General features: G+C 59.1%; 1 protein-coding gene across 1 annotated transcript; it reads left to right on the forward strand.

Moving 5' to 3' along the window:
* Positions 1–7,276: 7,276 nt before the first annotated feature.
* On the forward strand, positions 7,277–12,967 carry CACNG8 (calcium voltage-gated channel auxiliary subunit gamma 8). The gene is made up of 4 exons (XM_039510153.1): positions 7,277–7,671; positions 8,278–8,361; positions 11,418–11,558; positions 12,360–12,967. Exons 1-4 carry the CDS (start codon positions 7,518–7,520, stop codon positions 12,965–12,967), a joined length of 987 nt encoding a protein of 328 aa, XP_039366087.1. The 5' UTR covers positions 7,277–7,517.
* Positions 12,968–19,465: the final 6,498 nt, after the last annotated feature.

The following is a 19,465-nucleotide window of genomic DNA, read 5'->3' on the forward strand; positions in this document are numbered from 1 at the left end:
CCATTGGGATCTATTGTTCTAGAGCAATGCAGCAGTGGGACCTATGGGACCAGAGCACTGCGGACTCAAGGCCCGTTGCTGTACAATGCGGCTGTATTTGCCCGACTCACTCCAGAACACGGGGGTTTGCTACCACCTTGCTCTGGAACGCAGGATTTTTTGGGGAGGAGGCCCCACAGCCTGTCACGCAGCGGAGGGGGGAGGGGGCGGGGCCCTCAAAGTGCAGCACAGCACACAGCCGGCTCCGAGCATTCCCGTTGGCATGGCGACCGGAGCTGGAGGCGGGTGGGAGAGACCGGGAGGGGGAGGGGGAGGCAGCCGCTGCTGCGGCACAGCGTATGACATCCCCGTCCCTGCACAGCCGCACGCCGCCGCACGTTCCCAGCGCATGTGATGCACGCGCACGGCGCACATGCCCGACACGGCGCACACGCCTGATACATGCGATGCATGCACAGGGCGCGCACGCCTGAGACACATCGTGCATATGCATGCGACGCAAATGGGGCATGCACTTTATGCAGGTGCCTGGCTCACAGGATGCACACACGAGACACAAACATGATGTGTGCACATGCATGACACACCTATACATGAGACACAAACATGGTGCATGCACACACGAGGCACACCCAGGAGACAGAAGCACAGTGCATGCACATGATGCACACACATGACACACGCATGAGCACATACGGTGCACAATTCAAAACTTCCTAGTGTCTAAGGCTAGCAGGGCTCCCTGCGATCAGCCAGTCCTGTATGACTCAGCCCCGAGGACGTCCCCAGAGTAATTCCCATTTGAACTAGACCATGGCTTTTACATGTGATTTAAAACTCACCACGTCTGGAGAACCCACCAGGAGCCGGAGTGACTTCTTCCAAGGATGAATTCCCCTCCCTGTTCAAAGCTGACACGTTATTTCCAGACTGGCTTCACCCAGCTTCGACTTCCAGCCACTGGATGGAGTTAGCGCTTGGCCTGCTGGACCGACGGGCCCTCTGTGTTCACACGGCTGTTCCCTCATGGAGGGGCGGATCCCCTGGGATCATGCTACACGCATGATAGACATGAGACATGGGCACCCGGTGCTCTGCGTGTGAGAGACACCCCTGGGGCATGCAGGGGAGGCATGCATTGGTCACACGCCCAAGCCACACCCAGTGCACACTGAGAGCACGCACATACACTCACAGAACACGCCAAGCGATTGTAGAGCACAGCTCATACAACACGCACCCGGAGGGCAGCAGGAGGAAATATCCATCCAGCCACCCACCTCGTCCGGGCCCTCCAACCTCTCCCCTCCCGCACGCCCCCTCCATCCCACCTCTTTGTGCCCCATCCCCTCCTCCCTGTGTCCCCTCCCTTCCTGCACCCCCACTTGCCTCCCCCTCCCCATCCCATCTGCCTTCCACCGAATCGTGTCCCCTCCCCTCCCCATCATCCCTCCCCTCTCCTCCTGTGCCCTGTCCCACCTCTCCCCTCCTTCACTCCATGTCCCCTCCCCCATGACCCCACATCTTCCCTCCCCCTCACCACTTGCACCCCATCCCACCTCCCTTCCCCCTCTCCTCTCATTCACCCCACCTCCCCTACCCTACCCCATGACCCCTCCCCATATTCACTCCCCTCTTCTCCTGCACCCTGTCCTCCTCCCCACTTTCCTTCCCTTTCTGAACCCAATCCCATCTCCCTACCCCCTCTCTACCACGTCTCCTCCTCTGGCACCCCCACTCCTCTCCTGCACCCCTCCCACCTCCTGTGCGCCACCCCTCCTGCATCCCCACTCGACTCCTCCTCTTCCTTCCCCTCCCCTCTGTGTCCCGTCCCCATAACCCCTGTTCCCTCTCCTCCTGCACCCCCATCCCATCTCCCTTCCCCCACCCCTCAGTTCCCCCTCCCCCTGCACGCCATCCCCTCCTCCCTCTCCCTTCCCCTCCCTTCCGTGTCCCCTCCCCTGCACCCCGCTCCTCTCCTGAACCCCATCCCCTCCTCCCTCTCCCTTCCCCTCCCTTCCGTGTCCCCTCCTCTGCACCCCCACTCCTCCTGCACCCCATCCCCTCCTCCCCTCTCCCCCCTCCCTTCCGTGTCCCCTCCCTCTGCACCCCCGCTCCTCTCCTGCACCCCCCTCCCCTCCTCCCTCTCCCTTCCATGTCCCCTCCCTCTGCACCCCCGCTCCTCTCCTGCACCCCATCCCCTCCTCCCTCTCCCTTCCCCCTCCCTTCCGTGTCCCCTCCTCTGCACCCCACTCCTCCTGCACCCCATCCCCTCCTCCTCTCCCTTCCCCTCCCTTCCGTGTCCCCTCCTCTGCACCCCCACTCCCCTCCTGCACCCTCCCACCTCCCTTTGCCCCTTCCCCTCCCCTCCCTCTCCCCATTCCCTCCCCAGCTCCTTCACAGCCTCCGCCCGCGGTCCCTCCCGGTGCCATACGAGCGGGCTGCCGGGTGCGCGCCGGCTGCTGCGTCCCCGCCCGCCCCGAGCCGCGCTGCAGCGGGGCATGGACCGGGCGCCCGCGCCCTGCGCCCCGCCGAGCTCGCCACGCGCCCCGGAGCCCCCCGCGCCCCCTGACCGCTCCCGGGGCCGGCGCCGGACCAGAGACCCCCCCACCCCACTCTGCATCCGCACGGTAAGGCGACCCCCCCCCGCGCGGCCTCGGCTTCTGCACCCCCCGGCTGCGGGGGGGGGCTGCCTGGGACCCCAAAGAGCCGGGGGTCGTGCCAGCCTCTGCACACGCGCCTTGGGGGGCAGGAGCTGGGGCGGGGAGACTGAAATTGGCTCGTGCATGGATTCAGGGGTGAGCCCCAAAGACACTCCGTGGATGGATTTGGGGGTGTCTGGGGGAGAGGAAATGAGGCCAGAAGACGCAAGTGGCTGGATTTGGGGGTGTCTGGGGGCAGGGGAAATGAGCCCCGAAGGGGCTGGTGGATGTATTTGAGATTGTATGGGGGGCAGGGGGAATGAACCCCAAAGACACTCGGTGGATGGATTTGGGGGTTCTTGGGGGGCAGGGGAAATGAGGCCCAAAGACGCTTGGATTTGGGGGTGTTTGGGGGGCAGGGGAAATGAGGCCTAAGGACACTTGGTGGATGGATTTGGGGGTGTTTGGGGGGCACGGGAAATGTGGCCCAAAGATGCTCAGTGGATGTTTTTTGGAGCGTTTGGGGGGCCAGGGGAAATGAGACCCAAAGATGCTCAGTGGATGGATTTGGGGGGTTTTGTGGGTGAGAAGAAATGAGGCCTAAAGATGCTCAGTGGCTGGATTTTGGAGGGGCTGTACAGGGATGGGAAAGGAGGGGAAGTGAGCCCCAGTGATACTCATTGGCTGGATTTGGGGGGCTGTACGGGGTGGGGGTGCAGGAGAAATGAGCCTCAGTGATACTCATTGGATGGATTTGGGGGCGGTATGGGGTTGGGGTGCAGGGAAATGAGCCCCAGTGATACTCATTGGCTGGATTTGGGGGGCTGTACGGGGGTGGGGGGTGCAGGGGAAATGAGCCTCAGTGAAACTCATTGGATGGATTTGGGGGGCTGTACGGGGGTGGGGTGCAGGGGAAGTGAGCCCCAGTCCTGCACAGTGGCTGGATTTGGGGGGCTGTCTGGGGTGGGGTGCAGGGGAAGTGAGCCCCAGTCCTGCACAGTGGCTGGATTTGGGGGGCTGTCTGGGTTGGGGTGCAGGGGAAGTGAGCCCCAGTCCTGCACAGTGGCTGGATTTGGGGGGCTGCCTGGGTTGGGGTGCAGGGGAAGTGAGCCCCAGTCCTGCACAGTGGCTGGATTTGGGGGGCTGCCTGGGGTGGGGTGCAGGGGAAGTGAGCCCCAGTCCTGCACAGTGGCTGGAGTTTCGGGGTGTGGACAGGGGAGGGGGACAGAGGAAACGCGCGTGGAAAATGCAACAGATCTGCTGGGCGATTTCCTGGCCGCAAGGCGCACGGGGCGGAATGTTGGCGGCTAATGAATGCACCTGGGAGCAAGTGAAAAGGGGGTGGGGTGAAGGGGGTCGCTTTATTGCAAGCCGTCAGGGCAATGGCTGTCGGGGATGCGGGGGCGGCTGGGGGTTCTGGCTGCCGGAGATGGGGGGGAGGGACCGTGTTCTGCATCTGGGAAGGAAATTGCATCTCCAGGCGGCTGCAAAGAAAGCATGAAATGCACAAAGGGAGGGGAGGGGGGGATATTGGAAGGGAAGGAGCCGTGTGGAGGGGCTGATTAGCAGCACACACACACACACACACACACACACACACACACACACACACACACACACACCCCTACCTCTTGGCAACTCACTAATTTGGGCAGCAGGTTGGTTAAGTGTGTGTCTGTGTGTGATGTTGTCTGTCCTGTCTGTGTCTCAGTGTGGGGTCTGTGTGTGTGTATGATGTTCGGTGGTGGGGGGTGTGTGTGTCTGTGTATGATGTGTGACATGATGGTATGTGTGTCTTGGTGTGATGTTGTCTGTGTGTGTGTGTCTCAGTGTGACGTTTGTGTGTGTGTGTGTGTGTGATGTTCTCTGTGTGTGTCCCCCACATGCTTGTGTTCCATTTGACACCCTCAGACAGGAGCCGGGCTGGGAGGACGAGGCAGGGGTTGCCATTTCGGAACCGGAAGGGAGAGACGTGGCCGGAGTCGTGTGCGTGTGGAACGTGTTGGGAATGACACGTACACGATTCGTGGCAGGCGCTTGTGTAAATGACACACACATTGGCACACTTGCTGTGAACCGTGGCTAACGCGTGTGGAAATGGCACATGTCGGAACCGCACCCTTGTCCCCATCTTCCAGGAGCTAACAGAGAGGATAAGGGGTCAGGGCGGGGAGGAAGGGGGGATTCGTGGGGGCTGGAGGCGAGGGCACGGGGGCGGGGGGAAGCCGATGTGGAGGAATATGGACCTGATGCACGGTGAGCTGGCGAGGAAGGCACCCAGACACAGAGGCAGATCCCTGGGGTGGGGGAGAACCCAAAGAGACCTCCCCCTCGCTGAGGAGTTAATACAGATTCAAGGAGAGCAGGGTTGGTCGGGCTTGGAGGCGTTTGTCTGTCTGTCTATCCCCATTCACATCTCCCCCTCTCTCTCTCCCTCTGTCCCCCCATACACATCTCCCTGTCTCTCCATCCATCCCCGTACCTCCATCAATCCATCCACCTCATCTATCTATCTATCTATCTATCTATCTATCTATCTATCTATCTATCTATCCCCATACACATCTCCCTATCTCTCCATCCATCCCCGTACATCTATCTGTCTATCTAGCTGTCTATCTATCTATCTATCTATCTATCTATCTATCTATCTATCTATCTATCTATCTATCCCCATACACATCTCCCTATCTCTCCATCCATCCCCGTACATCTATCTGTCTATCTATCTATCCCTGTACACATCTCCCTGTTTCTCCATCCATCCCCGTACCCCCATCCATCCATCCATCCATCCATCCATCCATCCATCCATCCATCATCCCATACACACTCATCTATCTATCTATCTATCTATCTATCTATCTATCTATCTATCTATCCTCCCCCCATGACAAGGCATCTGTGTCTCTCCTCCTCACTCCTTTCCCTTGTTTTGGGACATCACTCTTTCAGGGTGTCTACGTGGCCCTCTCTCCTGGGACACTGGGCAGAGCTGGCTCGGGGGTGCTGCTCCACTGGGAGGCCTCGGTTTCTGCCGGCAGCTGGTTCTTTGATCCACAGGCCTGGCTGAAGGCGACCGGCTGTGCTAAGCAGATGCCAGGCCCCACTTTTCCTCTTCCGGTTTCCCCAGTTTCCCCGGGATCCATAGGGCTTTGCTCTTTGGTGCCTGGAAGAATTGCTGAAATTTGGGGTGAGGCCGGATGCAGCCCGACCAAGGGATCATGCTCCAGACACAGGAATATCGGGCTTGGGGTGGGTCTCGCTTTGTCCTTCGAGGCATTCGATGCCCAGGGGGAGCATTCATGGACCCCAATACCCTGCCCATCTTCATCTTCCCATGCTGACGGGGTGCAAACAGTGTTTGCCTCAGTTTCCCTGTGTTTTCAGTGAGGCTAAGAGAGGGAAAGAGACAGACCCAAAGTCACAGAGCCAATACCAGCACCGAGGAGTCCTGGCAACTCCCCCCCCCGCTCTAATCACTAGACCCCACTTCCCTCCCAGAGCCGGGGAGAGAACCCAGGAGTCCTGGCTGCCAGTCTCCCAGCACCCCTCCACAGCAGGGTGCCGCAGGGTGGGGAAGGGGGAGTTTACAGGCCATGGGGGTGGATCAGGGAGGGAGGTGGTGTTAGGAGCGCAGGCTGGTGGGGGGAATAGAATATTGGGATGGGGTTGGTGCTGGGTATCAGAAGGGTATGCGGGGGGGTGCTGGGTGTCAGAGGGGTATGCGGGGGTGGTGGTGCTGGGTGTCAGAGGGGTATGCGGGGGTGGTGGTGCTGGGTGTCAGAGGGGCATGCGGGGTGCTGGGTGTCAGAGGGGCATGCGGGGGTGCTGGATGTTAGAGGGATGTGGGGGTGCTGGGTGTCAGAGGGGCATGCGGGGTGCTGGATGTTAGAGGGATGTGGGGGTGCTGGGTGTCAGAGGGGTGTGGGGTGTGGGTGTCAGAGGGGCATGCGGGGTGCTGGGTGTCAGAGGGTGTGGGGGTGCTGGGTGTCAGAGGGGGGTGGGAGGTGCTGGATGTCAGAGGGGTATGTGGGGGGGTGCTGGGTGTCAGAGGGGCATGCGGGGGGATGCTGGGTATTAGAGGGCTGTGGGGGTGCTGGTGTCAGAGGGCTGCAGATGGTGCTGGGTATCAGAGGGCTATGCAGGGGGGGTGCTGTGTGTCAGAGGGGTGTGGGGGGTGCTGGATGTCAGAGGGGCATGTGGAGGGGTGCTGGGTGTCAGGCCATCTCCTTGCCCATCCCCGGCTAATCTCCTTCCTCCTCCATTTCTCTCCCACCCCCAGGTCGGCTGTCACCGCGCCCCACGCTGAGGAGAGACCAAGTGGGCTGGCGCTACCCATGGAATCGCCCCAGGGGCTGCCAGTACGGGCGCCTGCACCCCTCGACCCACTCGGCCTCCAGCCCAGAACCAGGGACTGAAGCCGAGGAAGGAGACACCTGCTTAAGGAAGAAGATCTGTGCTCTGGGAGGGGAGTGAAGTCTAGTGGTTAGAGCAGGGTGGGGGCTGGGCGCCAGGGCTCCTGGATTCTATCACTGGTTCCAGGAGGTTATTGGGGTCTAGTGGTTAGAGCAGGGAGCCCGGACTCCTGGGTTCTATCCCCCACTGTAGGAGGTTATTGGGGTCTAGTGGTTAGAGAGTTTTAGGACCCAGGACTCCTGGGTTCCAGAGACGATCCCCTGTCCCCAGCCACGAGTGGGGAGGAGGGTGCTGGTGCTAGGAAGTCCCCGTTGTCTGGTTGGGTGGGTGGCCCCACCCCGTCCCCCTGTCAAGCTGGAGTCCCTGAAGCGCTGGAATGAGGAGAGGGTGGTGTGGTGTGAGAAGGGGGTTCAGATCCTCCTCACCACCGTCGGGGCCTTCGCAGCCTTCGGCCTCATGACCATCGCCATCGGCACCGACTACTGGCTCTACGCCCGCGCCTTCATCTGTAACACCACCAACATCTCCAGCGAGGAGATGCCGCACAAGGACAAGAAGGACCCAGGGGGCCTCACCCACTCTGGCCTCTGGAGGATATGCTGCCTGGAAGGTACCTTCATTTGGGGATCCCGGGCTGGGCACTGCTGTGGGGAAGCTCACAACATCGGCACCCCCACTGGGGCACTGCTGTGGGGAAGCTCGCAGCATCAGCGTCCCCATCTGGGCACCGCTATGGGGAAGCTCGCAGCATGAGCGTCCCCATCTGGGCACCGCTGTGGGGAAGCTTGCAGCATCGGCGTCCCTGTTTGGGACACTGCTGTGGGGAAGCTCGCAGCATCAGCGTCCCCATCTGGGCACCGCTGTGGGGAAGCTTGCAGCATCGATGTCCCCATCTGGGCACCGCTGTGGGGAAGCTCACAGCATTGATGTCCCCATCTGGGCACTACTGTGGGGAAGCTCACAGCATCAGCATCCCTGTCTGGGCACTGCTGTGGGGAAGCTCACAGCATCGGCATCCCCGTCTGGGCACTGCTGTGGGGAAGCTCACAGCATCGATGTCCCCGTCTGGGCACTGCTGTGGGGAAGCTCACAGCATCGATGTCCCCGTCTGGGCACTGCTGTGGGGAAGCTCGCAGCGTCGGCGTCCCCATTGGTCTGAGCCAGGTACTGGGTGGGAGACAGGCCCCAGACTCTGATTTCTCCATCTCCGTTGCAGGCCTGAAGAGGGGGGTGTGCGTGAAAATTAACCACTTCCCCGAGGACACAGATTACGACCACGACAGCGCAGAGTATCTCCTGCGTACGTATCCATGGGGCTCCCCCGCTGCAGCAATGGCCCTGTGCCGTGCTCGGGCACCAGGTGCTGGAGCGGGAATCCTGCTTAGTGCACAGCGTGGCATCTTCCTGGGGGCTGAAATGCAGACGGAGACGCAGGGGCGTCTCCGCTTTGGGGTTCCCGACAGCTATAATACAGGTGGGAAGTTGACTTGGAAAGGAATTGGAGTCTAGTCCGGCTTGTCCCCATCTCTAGCTAAGGTCGCCTGAACTTTCCAATTCCCAGCCCCCTTTTTTAAAGATGCTCACATTGTTCTCCTTCCAGGGTTAAATACCCCAGGCCCCGTCTGTGCTCCCGGCCCAACCTCGTTTGCCATTCCAGGCTGTGCCTTAAAGCAGTTTGGAAGTGCAGAGGCTGTGGGCAGAATAGCTCAGGATGGACCCCCAAATGGTGTAAACTTTGACGTCTTTTTAAAAACGTGGTGCTGGCACCCACACCAGCCGGGGCGCCAGAGTGGAAGTTTGGCAGCGAAATTGCCCTTGGGCCAGTTTAGTTCTTTTCTACGTCTCTGTGCAAATCCATTTTGATTTGGCCGGGAGCAGCCTACCCGGAGCTGGCTTAGCTTTCGGGCTGTCTCTCCTTTTTCCGGCCTGCTGGTGGAAGCAGATGGTTCGGTTTGGAGGGTTGCGGGGGGGAGGGAATTGCAGAAGAAAAACCTGGGAAATTCCATTTCCACACGCACGAGAAAAAAAAACAACAACCAATCTGCGAAGAAGCCATGAAACGTGCAACGTGAAGGGCTGAGAAGCAGATGTAGGAATACTTCCTCTCTCTCATCTAGATTGGCAGCTGCTAGGGGGAGGTTCTGTCTCTTGGTTTGTGCTGCACCCGGCATGATGGGACCCTGACCTCAGTGATTCTGTATCTGGGCAGGTGCCCAGCGTGACGGGGCCCTGATCTCAGCGATTCTGTTTCGGGGCAGTGCCCAGTGCGATGGGGCACCTGTCTCAGTCACTCTGTGACTGCAGCTCCTGGCACGACTGAGCCCCAGTTTCAGTTAAGGCCTCTCGTTGCTACTTAAAGATACAAATAAATTATAATAGTGAGGCAGGTTCAAGGTTTTATGGTCATCATTAGGTTTCAGAGTTAACACGCCACTCAGCATGAATAGGGGCAGCTCACGCCTCTAAGAGCTATTATCAAAGGCTCTCTGCATATAGATAGCGTGTTACCCACATACTCTATGGCACCCCACCTTTACCCTTCGGTGGACTCAAGGTGTAATCCAGTTAATTTAGGCACTCCCACCCGTACCCAGTTCCTAGGGCTCAGGGCCTAATCTTCTCCAGGTTTGCCAGACCTTTTACCAGTGAAAGAGTCTTACACAGTAATATCCTTAACCTCTATTTACTAACAGTTACCAAAACAGAATGCACACGCTAAGCACCACTCCCAATAATGCAGACAAACTTTTCCTGGTGGCCAGTCAGGATCAGGTCGTCCGGGGGCTCCAGTTTCTGGTCGGGTGTTGAGATCTGGCGGCTCTGATCTTGGGCTGTGTCCTGGAGTTGGGTTCTGAACTTTCCTTTGGACTCCAGTTTATATACTGAAATTTGTGTCCTGCTTAGCTGTATCTTAACCAATTATTTTAAACTAAAGTCCCACAAACCAGTATATTCACCAATCCTCGCTGGGGGTGCCACAGGTGCTAGGAGGGGGGCAGCCCAGGGGGCGCTGTGGGTGCTCAGGGTGGCCAGGGGGCACCATGGGTGCTCATGGGGGGAGCAGCCCGGGCGTGCTGCAGGTGCTGTGGGGTGTGGGCAGTGACGCGTGGCCCAGGACCATCGCTGGTGTGGGTGTGGGGGTGTTGGCAGGGCTGGCAGGCTCCCTACCTGGCTCCGTGCGCTGCCTACACCCCGAGTGCCGGCTCCACAGCTCCCATTGGCCAGGAATCGAGCAGAGCGGTCTGATAGGAGCTGAGGGATGGATGGACGGCTGGATATGTGCATGAGGATGAATGGATAAAGGGATGGGGGGGCTGGATGGATGGGTATGAGGATGGATGGACAGAAGGGTACGTGTGGGGACAGATAGCTATATCTATTTGTCTGTCTTGAAAAATCAGTGTTTAAGGGATTTGATTTAAGAGAAAAATATTGTATTATTTTATTTCATTCGGGCAGACACCTGACCATTAAGTATGCCCCAGCCCTTTCTCCCTCCCATACGCTGAGCGAAATGAGCCCTCTGCTAAAGGAATAGCAAGAGGTGGTAGCCTTAGAGACCCTGTTTTTTCCATGAGGGCAGAGTTAAGGGGATTTAGGCATTCTTAACACCAGCCATTCCTGACTTTTGGCTTCCTTAATGTCCTTCCCCAGGCTGGAAAATCCCAGGCTCTCAATGGCTAAGAGCTTTAGAATGCGAATGGACCCGGATGCTGATTGACTGGTTCATTTCAGACTGCTGAGTGATACCAGATTTTGATTGGCTGGTGGCATTAATATGCTGGGAAATCCCAGATTCTCACTGGCTGGGAGTGTCAGAGCATCGGAACATCCACAGCTCTGGTTGGCTGCTGGCCTCACAGTGTCACTCTGCTTGCCAATTGGCCTGAGAATGATGGGAAACCTTGAATGCTGATTGGCTGGCAGCCTCAGACATTGGATTCTGATTGGCTGTGACACCAGAGCATAGGGAAATCTGTAATCTGTGCGATCCTTTCGGATCTTTGAGTAATCCTGCTAATTGGCTGGTAGGTTGAGAACCTTGAGCAATCCTGTTCTCCGATTGGTTCTTGACCTCAAGGCACTGGGAAATTGGAGACTCTGATTGGCTGTTGACCTACTCTGTATTGTAAGTGTCTCTTGACAAACAAATCCCATATTCTGATTAGCTGTTGGCGTCAGAGGTCTGGAAGTCCCTGGATTCTGATTGGCCACTGGCCTCAGCATGCTAGAATACCCGAGACTCTGATTGGTCCCAGAACGCTGCCACTGTCTCATTCACCAATAGGCCGGCTTTGGGGATCCCTCCAGCCCCCCTCCCTGACTCATCTCTTCTGCTCCCCTCCCCCCACCCAGGTGTGGTCCGCGCCTCCAGCATCTTCCCGATCCTCAGCGCCATCCTGCTGCTGATGGGGGGGTTCTGCGTGGCCGCCAGCCGGGTCTACAAGTCCAAGCGCAACATCATCCTGGGCGCCGGGATCCTATTCGTCGCTGCGGGTGAGTGGGCGGGGCTGGTCGGGGGCGGGGCTTAGTTGGGCGGGGCGTGTCAGGGCGGGGCTTGCTTCCCACCCACCGTGCCTGGCTCAGTTCATGGGGCATCTTGGGCTGGGGGAGGGGAACCGCTGGGAGCCTGGAATAGGCTCCCCCACCAATGGCCCCGGGTCATTGGGTTTGCCCAGGGTTGTAGGAGGGGGAGGAGCCCATGGGCACAGCTGGGGGGTTAAGAATAGTGCAAAGGGGACCCACCTTTAGGGGAGTTTTCGCCTCCCCCCACCTTGTCTAGGATAAGTCAGTTTCCTCCAGCCATCAGGGGGCGCTGAACCTGGTCTGACAGTCCCCTGGGACTCCATTTGTGTAGGGGTGATGGAGGCTGGGCTGTGGGTCTGGGGAAGCCTCCTCTTGCCCCACACACAGGGAGGATCCAGCCTTGGTGGTGTGGGGTACGGGGGTGGGGGGGTCTAGATGGTCCCTGATGGGGCTTCCCCACCCGCAGGGCAGTCTGGGTAGGGGGAGGGCTCCGTGGTTGCCTCCCTAATGGCTCTCTGTGCCCTGCCCCCTCCTCTCCTTCTGCCCCCAATTCCTGCCCTGGCTACTCACCACCACCTCTACCCTCTCCCCAACGTTTGCCCCGTCTTCTTCCCCCTTCCTCCCCAAATCCACCCCAATCCCCTCAAAATCTGCCCCATCCCCACTTCTCCTCCATCCATGGCCCCCATCTCCTCTGACCCTTCCTCGAATCCACCCCATCCCCACCCCTCCTCCATCCATGGCTCCCACCCTTCCCCTCCCCTCCCCCAGGCCTCAGCAACATCATCGGGGTGATCGTGTACATCTCGGCCAACGCCGGGGACCCGGGCACCAAGCGGGACGACGAGAAGAAAAGCCACTACTCCTACGGCTGGTCCTTCTACTTCGGGGGCCTGTCCTTCATCCTGGCCGAGATGATCGGGGTGCTGGCCGTCAACATCTACATCGAGAAGAACCGGGAGGCCCACTGCAAGAGCCGCACCGAGCTGCTGAAGAACCCCTCGTCCTCCTCCAACGCCATCCTGCGCCTGCCCAGCTACCGCTTCCGCTACCGGCGCCGCTCCCGCTCCAGCTCCCGCTCCACCGAGCCCTCGCAGTCGCGGGACGCCTCGCCCGTGGGCCTCAAGGGCTTCCCTTCCACCGACATCTCCATGTACACCCTCTCGCGGGACCCCTCCAAGGCCAACGTCAGCAGCCTCTACGGGGCCGAGCGGGAAGGGGCCGGCGGGGGCTTCCTGCAGCTCCACAACACCTTCCCCAAGGACCCCGGCGTGACGGTGACGGTGACAGGACCCGGTGCGGCCGGCGCCACCGGCACCCTGGGCAAGGATGCCTCCTCCAACACCAACACGCTCAACCGGAAGACCACGCCTGTGTAGGGGCAGCCGGGTGGGGGGCTAGTGGAGGGGGATGGGGCCGAGGGACACAGCGGCCGTGGGGAGCTGCGGCGCAAGGTGGGGCGGGAGGGCGTTAGGCTAATGAAGGGGCATTCTTAGCAAAGTGTCTTTCGAACCCTGTGTTCCTTCCCTCCTGCGTTCATTCGTTTGTTCATTCCTCATTCATTCCTTCGTTCTTTTGTTCTCTTTTTAATTTTAACTTTTACTAATTCTTTCTTTCTCCATTCTAGGGCCAATTTTCTTTCTTTCTTTCTTTCTTTCTTTCTTTCTTTCTTTCTAATACTAGTTTTCTTTCTTTCTTTCTTTCTTTCTTTCTTTCTTTCTTTCTTTCTTTCTTTCTTTCTTTCTTTCTTTCTATAGTTTTTTTCCTAATACTAGTTTTCTTTTTCTTTCTTTCTTTCTTTCTATGGTTTTTTTTCTAATACTAGTTTTCTTTCTTTCTTTCTTTCTTTCTTTCTTTCTTTCTTTCTTTCTTTCTTTCTTTCTAATACTAGTTTTCTTTCTTTCTTTCTTTCTTTCTTTCTTTCTTTCTTTCTTTCTTTCTTTCTTTCTTTCTTTCTTTCTTTCAATAGTTTTTTCTAATACTGGTTTTCTTTCTTTCTTTCTTTCTTTCTTTCTTTCTTTCTTTCTTTCTTTCTTTCTTTCTTTCTCCACCATTACCCTCTTTTCCTTTCCATTTCCCCACCAGCGGGAAGCAATTTCCCAGCCGGACTCTATCTGCGGGGAGGATGGGATGCGGGTCACAGGAGAATGTGGGAAAAGTTCGGATCAGCATGGGAGTTGGTTGACATGCTTCAAGCACTGTCCTGAGACCAGGGGCCCTGCAGAGAGGATTCTGCTATGTCTCAGTGCTGGGGGGTCTCCAGGGGACCATGGAGGGGTGGCTGTGTTAGAATGGGGGAGGCTTGTAATTTACCAGTGCCATATTCACAGCTGGGCAAGTTTGTACATGGAGGGGAGGGAATTGGAAAGGGGGGGATATGAGCTAGAGATACCCCCTCTCCTTTCCTCCCCAACCCACCAAGGGCTCATACTCGTGCCAAATTCAAGTGCCAAAGCTTTACCCCCAGCACCCCCTGCTGGCGGGGGGTGGTAACGCAGCATGCTGGGTATTTTCAGGGGGAGGGGTGTCTCTCTGTTTTATTGCCCCCCCCCCGGCCTTTCCCTGTTCTTAATGGGGGCTCCCAGAGTGGGAGAATTGTCTGTCTAGGTTTAAGCTGTGGGTATTCCCTTCCCCCCAGGGCCTATAGGGGGAAGATCGGTGGCACGGCCGGGGCCCCCCTGCCCTGTAGCTATTCCCTGTCCCCCATGGCCCATAGGGACAATTCTCCTAAGCAGTCTAGATGACACGGTCCCTGTTGGGATATAAAATAAGCCATTTCCTCATGCAATATGGACCTACAACAAACTGCCCTGCTGAGCTAGATGCTCCATATACTAAACAGCCCTCGTCCGGTTATAGAGACCCTACCATAAACAGGCTGACAGGCAATGCCCAGCCCCCCCCCCCCGAGGGGTGATGGCCTGCACAATAAACCAGCCTCCCCAGGCAGTAAATAAATACGGACCACGAAAGTGACTTCCCCTCTGAGCAATACGGGCTGTCTATGAAAGAGCCCTCCCAAGAAATAGCGACGGCATAATATCTACTGACCCCCAGTACGGGACCCTACCCAGGGGACCAGATTTCCCCAGCGCCCCAGCCAAGCAGGACCAAGTATCCTGTTCAAATGAACGTCACACGCGGGACAACAGCGGTTCGAAACCTGGCACTAAGATGCGACCACAGCTGGGGTGGGGCATGGGGGCTGTTTATACAGGCACTCCTTGCCCAGCTGCCTCTGATGTGGGGCTGCTGTTTATAAAAGGCTCCCTTACCCTGCACTGAGATGCAGCCACCTCTGATGCGGGGCTGCTGTTTACCCAGGGGTCCTTTACCCAGCACTAAGATGCAGCCACCTCTGGGGTGATGGTGGTGGGGAGCTGTTTTTAAAGCAATCCGACACCCAATCTGAGAAACGCCGCCCTCTCATGCTGATCCTTCAAGACTAACTTCTCACTCCTCTTCATTTCCTCTGCAGTGAATTCATCCTGTTTCCGTTGTCTTCCAATCCCCCCCCTGCCAAAAAATTAGAAACCTCTTCGTAAAACCTCCCTCTCCCCCAGCCCCACTCCCTTGTGTGAGGATATATATATATATATATATATATACACACACACCTAGAGAGAGACCTATCTATAGCGAATCGGTGTTGAGCTTTTCTTAGGTTTCGGTTCTTATCGGTTCTGTTGATACCGGATTTTGCGCCGTCGGGAGAGGCCATGTTGGGTTGTGTTGCGTTTTTATGGTTTATTGACATGTTTTTGCGCCGTGTGCATGTGTTGTGTGTGTGTGTGTGTGTGGGGATTTTTTTTAGCAGCCTCAGGGTGGGGAGGAGATGCACAGAGAAGAAGAGAGGAAGAAATTCCATCACGCGGAGACCAAATTGATTTTGTCTCTGCTCTAACCCCGTCGCGATAGGGGCAAGGGGCCTTTGTGTGCGATTTAGCAATTCCAAGTCCATCCTTATCGAGTCCGGCTTCCTGGAGAAGGACAGTGCTAGGGGCTGTACGAACGCAGAGCAAAAAGACAACCTCTTACAATCAGCGCATTGGGCGGCAGACAGCCAGGATGGAAGATCAGACAAAGGACGTGGCAGTTTTCATACCCTGCAGTGTAACCTCTCCTGCTCTTTGGTTGGCATCCTCCCCTGTTCCCAATGGGGCGATGTTACCCGAAAGTCCTTCCGGGGTGAGGAACTATCAGACAATCCTCTCCCGTTGTTCTGAGTGGGGTTTAGCTTGGGGTTAGTTAGCTATTTATTTATTTATTTATTTTTCTCTCTTTCTTCTCAGGCCGCCCCTCCCCCCCCCCCGGTTTCAGTTGTTCATTTCACGGAGACGGGGGGGGGGAGGGGAGGATTTGTGTGGGAAAGGGGAAGAGGGGGGATCGATTTTTGCTTTCCCGGTTTTTGTGCCGTCCAGACGGGAAAAAAAAACAAACGAAAAGAACTCGAAAACTTTTGTGAAAAAAAAATCAAAAAGGACCAAAAAAAAAAAAAGTTTAAAAAGTTACAGAAAAGCGAGAAAAAAAGAAAAATGTGGAGCCGCCGTGTCAGCCAGTGGGAGTCAGCCGTCTCAAGTGCGTTTCGTATAAAAGAGAAAAAAAATGATAGATATATATATATAAAAACAAAGAAAATACGTAAAAAAAAATAATAAAAAACTAACCAACCCCCAACCCAGCTGTTGTGGTCCTGGTGATACAAAGGAAGAATACAACAAACCAGTTCAATGTGAAAAGCTACAATGAAAAAACTCACCCAACTGCATGGATTTTTACTGGAGTCGCTCTTTAAAAATAAAGTACTATGGAAAACACAGGGATGGCGCTTTCATTGGGCTAGACCTGAGGTTAGTCCTATTTGTTGCTTGTATCATCTGGTGTTGACCAAGACCCGGAGTCACCAAGATCGGGGCCCCATTGTGCCGGGTGCTGCCCAGACCCAGAGTCACTGAGATTGGGCCCCGTTGGGCCGGGTGCTGCCCAGACCCAGAGACACCGAGATCGGGGCCCCGTCGGGCCGGGCACTGGCCAGACACAGAGTCACTGAGATTGGGGCCCTGTCACGCCGGGCGCTGCCCAGACACAGAGTCACTGAGATTGGGGCCCTGTCACGCCGGGCGCTGCCCAGACACAGAGTCACTGAGATCGGGGCCCCGTCGGGCCGGACGCTGCCCAGACACAGAGTCACTGAGATCGGGGCCCCGTCGGGCCGGGCGCTGCCCAGACACAGAGTCACCGAGATCGGGGCCCTGTCACGCCGGGCACTGCCCAACTACGTAGAGAAAGTCCATTGCAAGAAGAGGCTTTCAGAAACGGTAGCTGATATATTTAGAACTGATTCTTTAACAAATCATTCAGCCCTGGCACAGAAGCGACCCCTCTGGGGTGGGGCTCTGGGGTGGGTTATACAGGGACCCCCTCGCCCAGTGCTGAGATGCGGCGACTCTGGGCTGGGTCACGGGGGCTGATTATTCGGGGAACCTCTCGCCCAGCAGCCCCGGGGCCAGCACTGACTGCGAAAGGAGAGTGCCCCCGGCTGAGCCCCCGGCCTGCTCCCTGCAGCCCCCGGTTTGGTCCCAGGGCGTCTGTCCCGGGCTGAACTCCCAGCCCCGGTGAAGCAGCCAACGCAGACGCTCAGCTGGATTCAGCGCTGGGCAGAGACACTGCTCAGTTCCTTCTGCCCTGCATCCTGGAATGCCGCACTGGGGGGCACAGGGCAGGAGGGCTGGTGATGGGGGAGAGCTCCCGGGGGCACTGTGGGGCAGGGGGCAGGAAGGCTGGCTGGGGGGTGGGGAGATCCCAGGGGGGCTGTGGGATAGGAGGGCTGGCTGTGTGTGTGTGGGGGTAGCTCCCAGGGGGCACAATGACGCACAGGGCAGGAGGACTGGCTGTTGGGGGTGAGTCCCAGGGGTCACTGTGGGGCAGGAGGGCTGGCTGTGGGGGGGAAGAGCTCCCAGGGGTCACTGTGGGGGATGGAGCAGGAGGGCTGGCTGGGGGTGGGAGCTCCCAGGGAGTGCTGTGGGGAAGGGGGCAGGAGGACTGGCTGTGAGGGGAGCTCCCAGCGGGCTCTCTGGGGCAGGGGGCAGGAGAGCTGGCTGTGAGGGGAGCATCCAGGGGCTCTGTGGGGCAGGGGGCAGGAGGGCTGGCGGGGAGGGGAGCTCCCAGGGGGCTCTGTGGGGCAGAGGGCAGGAGGGCTGGCTGTGAGGGGAGCTCCCAGGGGCTCTGTGGGGCAGGGGGCAGGAGGGCTGGCTGTGGGGGGAGCACCAAGGGGGCTCTGATGGGCAGGGCGCAGGAGGGCTGTCGGTGAGGGGAGCTCCAAGGGGCTGTGTGGGGCAGGGGCAGGAGGGCTGGCTGTGAGGGAGCGCCCAGGGGCTCTGTGGGGCAGGAGGCCGGAGGGCTGGCTGTGAGGGGAGCTCCCAGGGAGCTTTGTGGGGCAGAGGGCAGGAGGGCTGGCTGTGAGGGGAGCTCCCAGGGGCTCTGTGGGGCAGGGGGCAGGAGGGCTGGCTGTGAGGGGAGCTCCCAGGGGCTCTGTGGGGCAGGGGGCAGGAGGGCTGGCTGTGAGGGGAGCTCCCAGGGGCTCTGTGGGGCAGGGGGCAGGAGGGCTGGCTGTGAGGGGAGCCCCCAGGGGGCTCTGATGGGCAGGGCGCAGGAGGGCTGGCTGTGAGGGGGCTCCCAGGGGCTCTGTGGGGCAGGGGCAGGAGGGCTGGCTGTGGGGAGGGGAGCTCCCAGGGGGCTCGGTGGGGCAGTGGGCAGGAGGGCTGGCTGTGAGGGGCGCTCCCAGGGGCTCTGTGGGGCAGGGGCAGGAGGGCTGGCTGTGAGGGGCTCCCAGGGGCTCTGTGGGGCAGGGGCTGGCGGGCTGGCTGTGAGGGGAGCTCCCAGGGGCTCTGTGGGGCAGAGGGCAGGAGGGCTGGCTGTGAGGGGAGCTCCCAGGGGCTCTGTGGGGCAGGAGGCAGGAGGGCTGGCTGTGAGGAGCTCCCAGGGGCTCTGTGGGGCAGGGGCAGGAGGGCTGGCTGTGAGGAGCTCCCAGGGGCTCTGTGGGGCAGAGGCAGGAGGGCTGGCTGTGGGAGGAGCTCCCAGGGGCTCTGTGGGGCAGGGGCAGGAGGGCTGGCTGTGGGAGGAGCTCCCAGGGGCTCTGTGGGGCAGGGGCAGGAGGGCTGGCTGTGAGGAGCTCCCAGGGGCTCTGTGGGGCAGGGGCAGGAGGGCTGGCTGTGGGAGGAGCTCCCAGGGGCTCTGTGGGGCAGGGGCAGGAGGGCTGGCTGGGAGGGGAACTCCCCGGGGCTCTGTGGGGCAGGGGGCAGGAGGGCTGGCTGTGAGGGGAGCCCCCAGGGGGCTCTGTGGGGCAGGGGGCAGGAGGGCTGGCTGGGGGGCGGGGACCACCCAGGGGCTCTGGGGGGCAGGGCGCAGGAGGGCTGGCTGTGAGCGGAGCTCCCAGGGGCTCTGGGGGGCCGGGGGCAGGAGGGCTGGCTGTGAGGGGGGCTCCCAGGGGCTCTGTGGGGCAGGGCGTAGGGGGGCTGGCTGTGAGGGGGGCTCCCAGGGGCTCTGTGGGGCAGGGGGCAGGAGGGCTGGCTGTGAGGGGAGCTCCCAGGGGCTCTGTGGGGCAGGGGGCAGGAGGGCTGGCTGTGGGGAGGGGAGCTCCCAGGGGCTCTGTGGGGCAGGGGGCAGGAGGGCTGGCTGTGAGGGGAGCTCCCAGGGGCTCTGTGGGGCAGAGGGCAGGAGGGCTGGCTGTGAGGGGGGCTCCCAGGGGCCTCTGTGGGGCAGGGGCAGGAGGGCTGGCTGTGGGAGGAGCTCCCAGGGGCTCTGTGGGGCAGGGGCAGGAGGGCTGGCTGTGAGGAGCTCCCAGGGGCTCTGTGGGGCAGGGGCAGGCGGGGTGGCTG

This window comes from Mauremys reevesii, linkage group 22, assembly GCF_016161935.1.
Source record: "Mauremys reevesii isolate NIE-2019 linkage group 22, ASM1616193v1, whole genome shotgun sequence".
NCBI classification, from domain to species: Eukaryota; Metazoa; Chordata; order Testudines; family Geoemydidae; genus Mauremys; species Mauremys reevesii.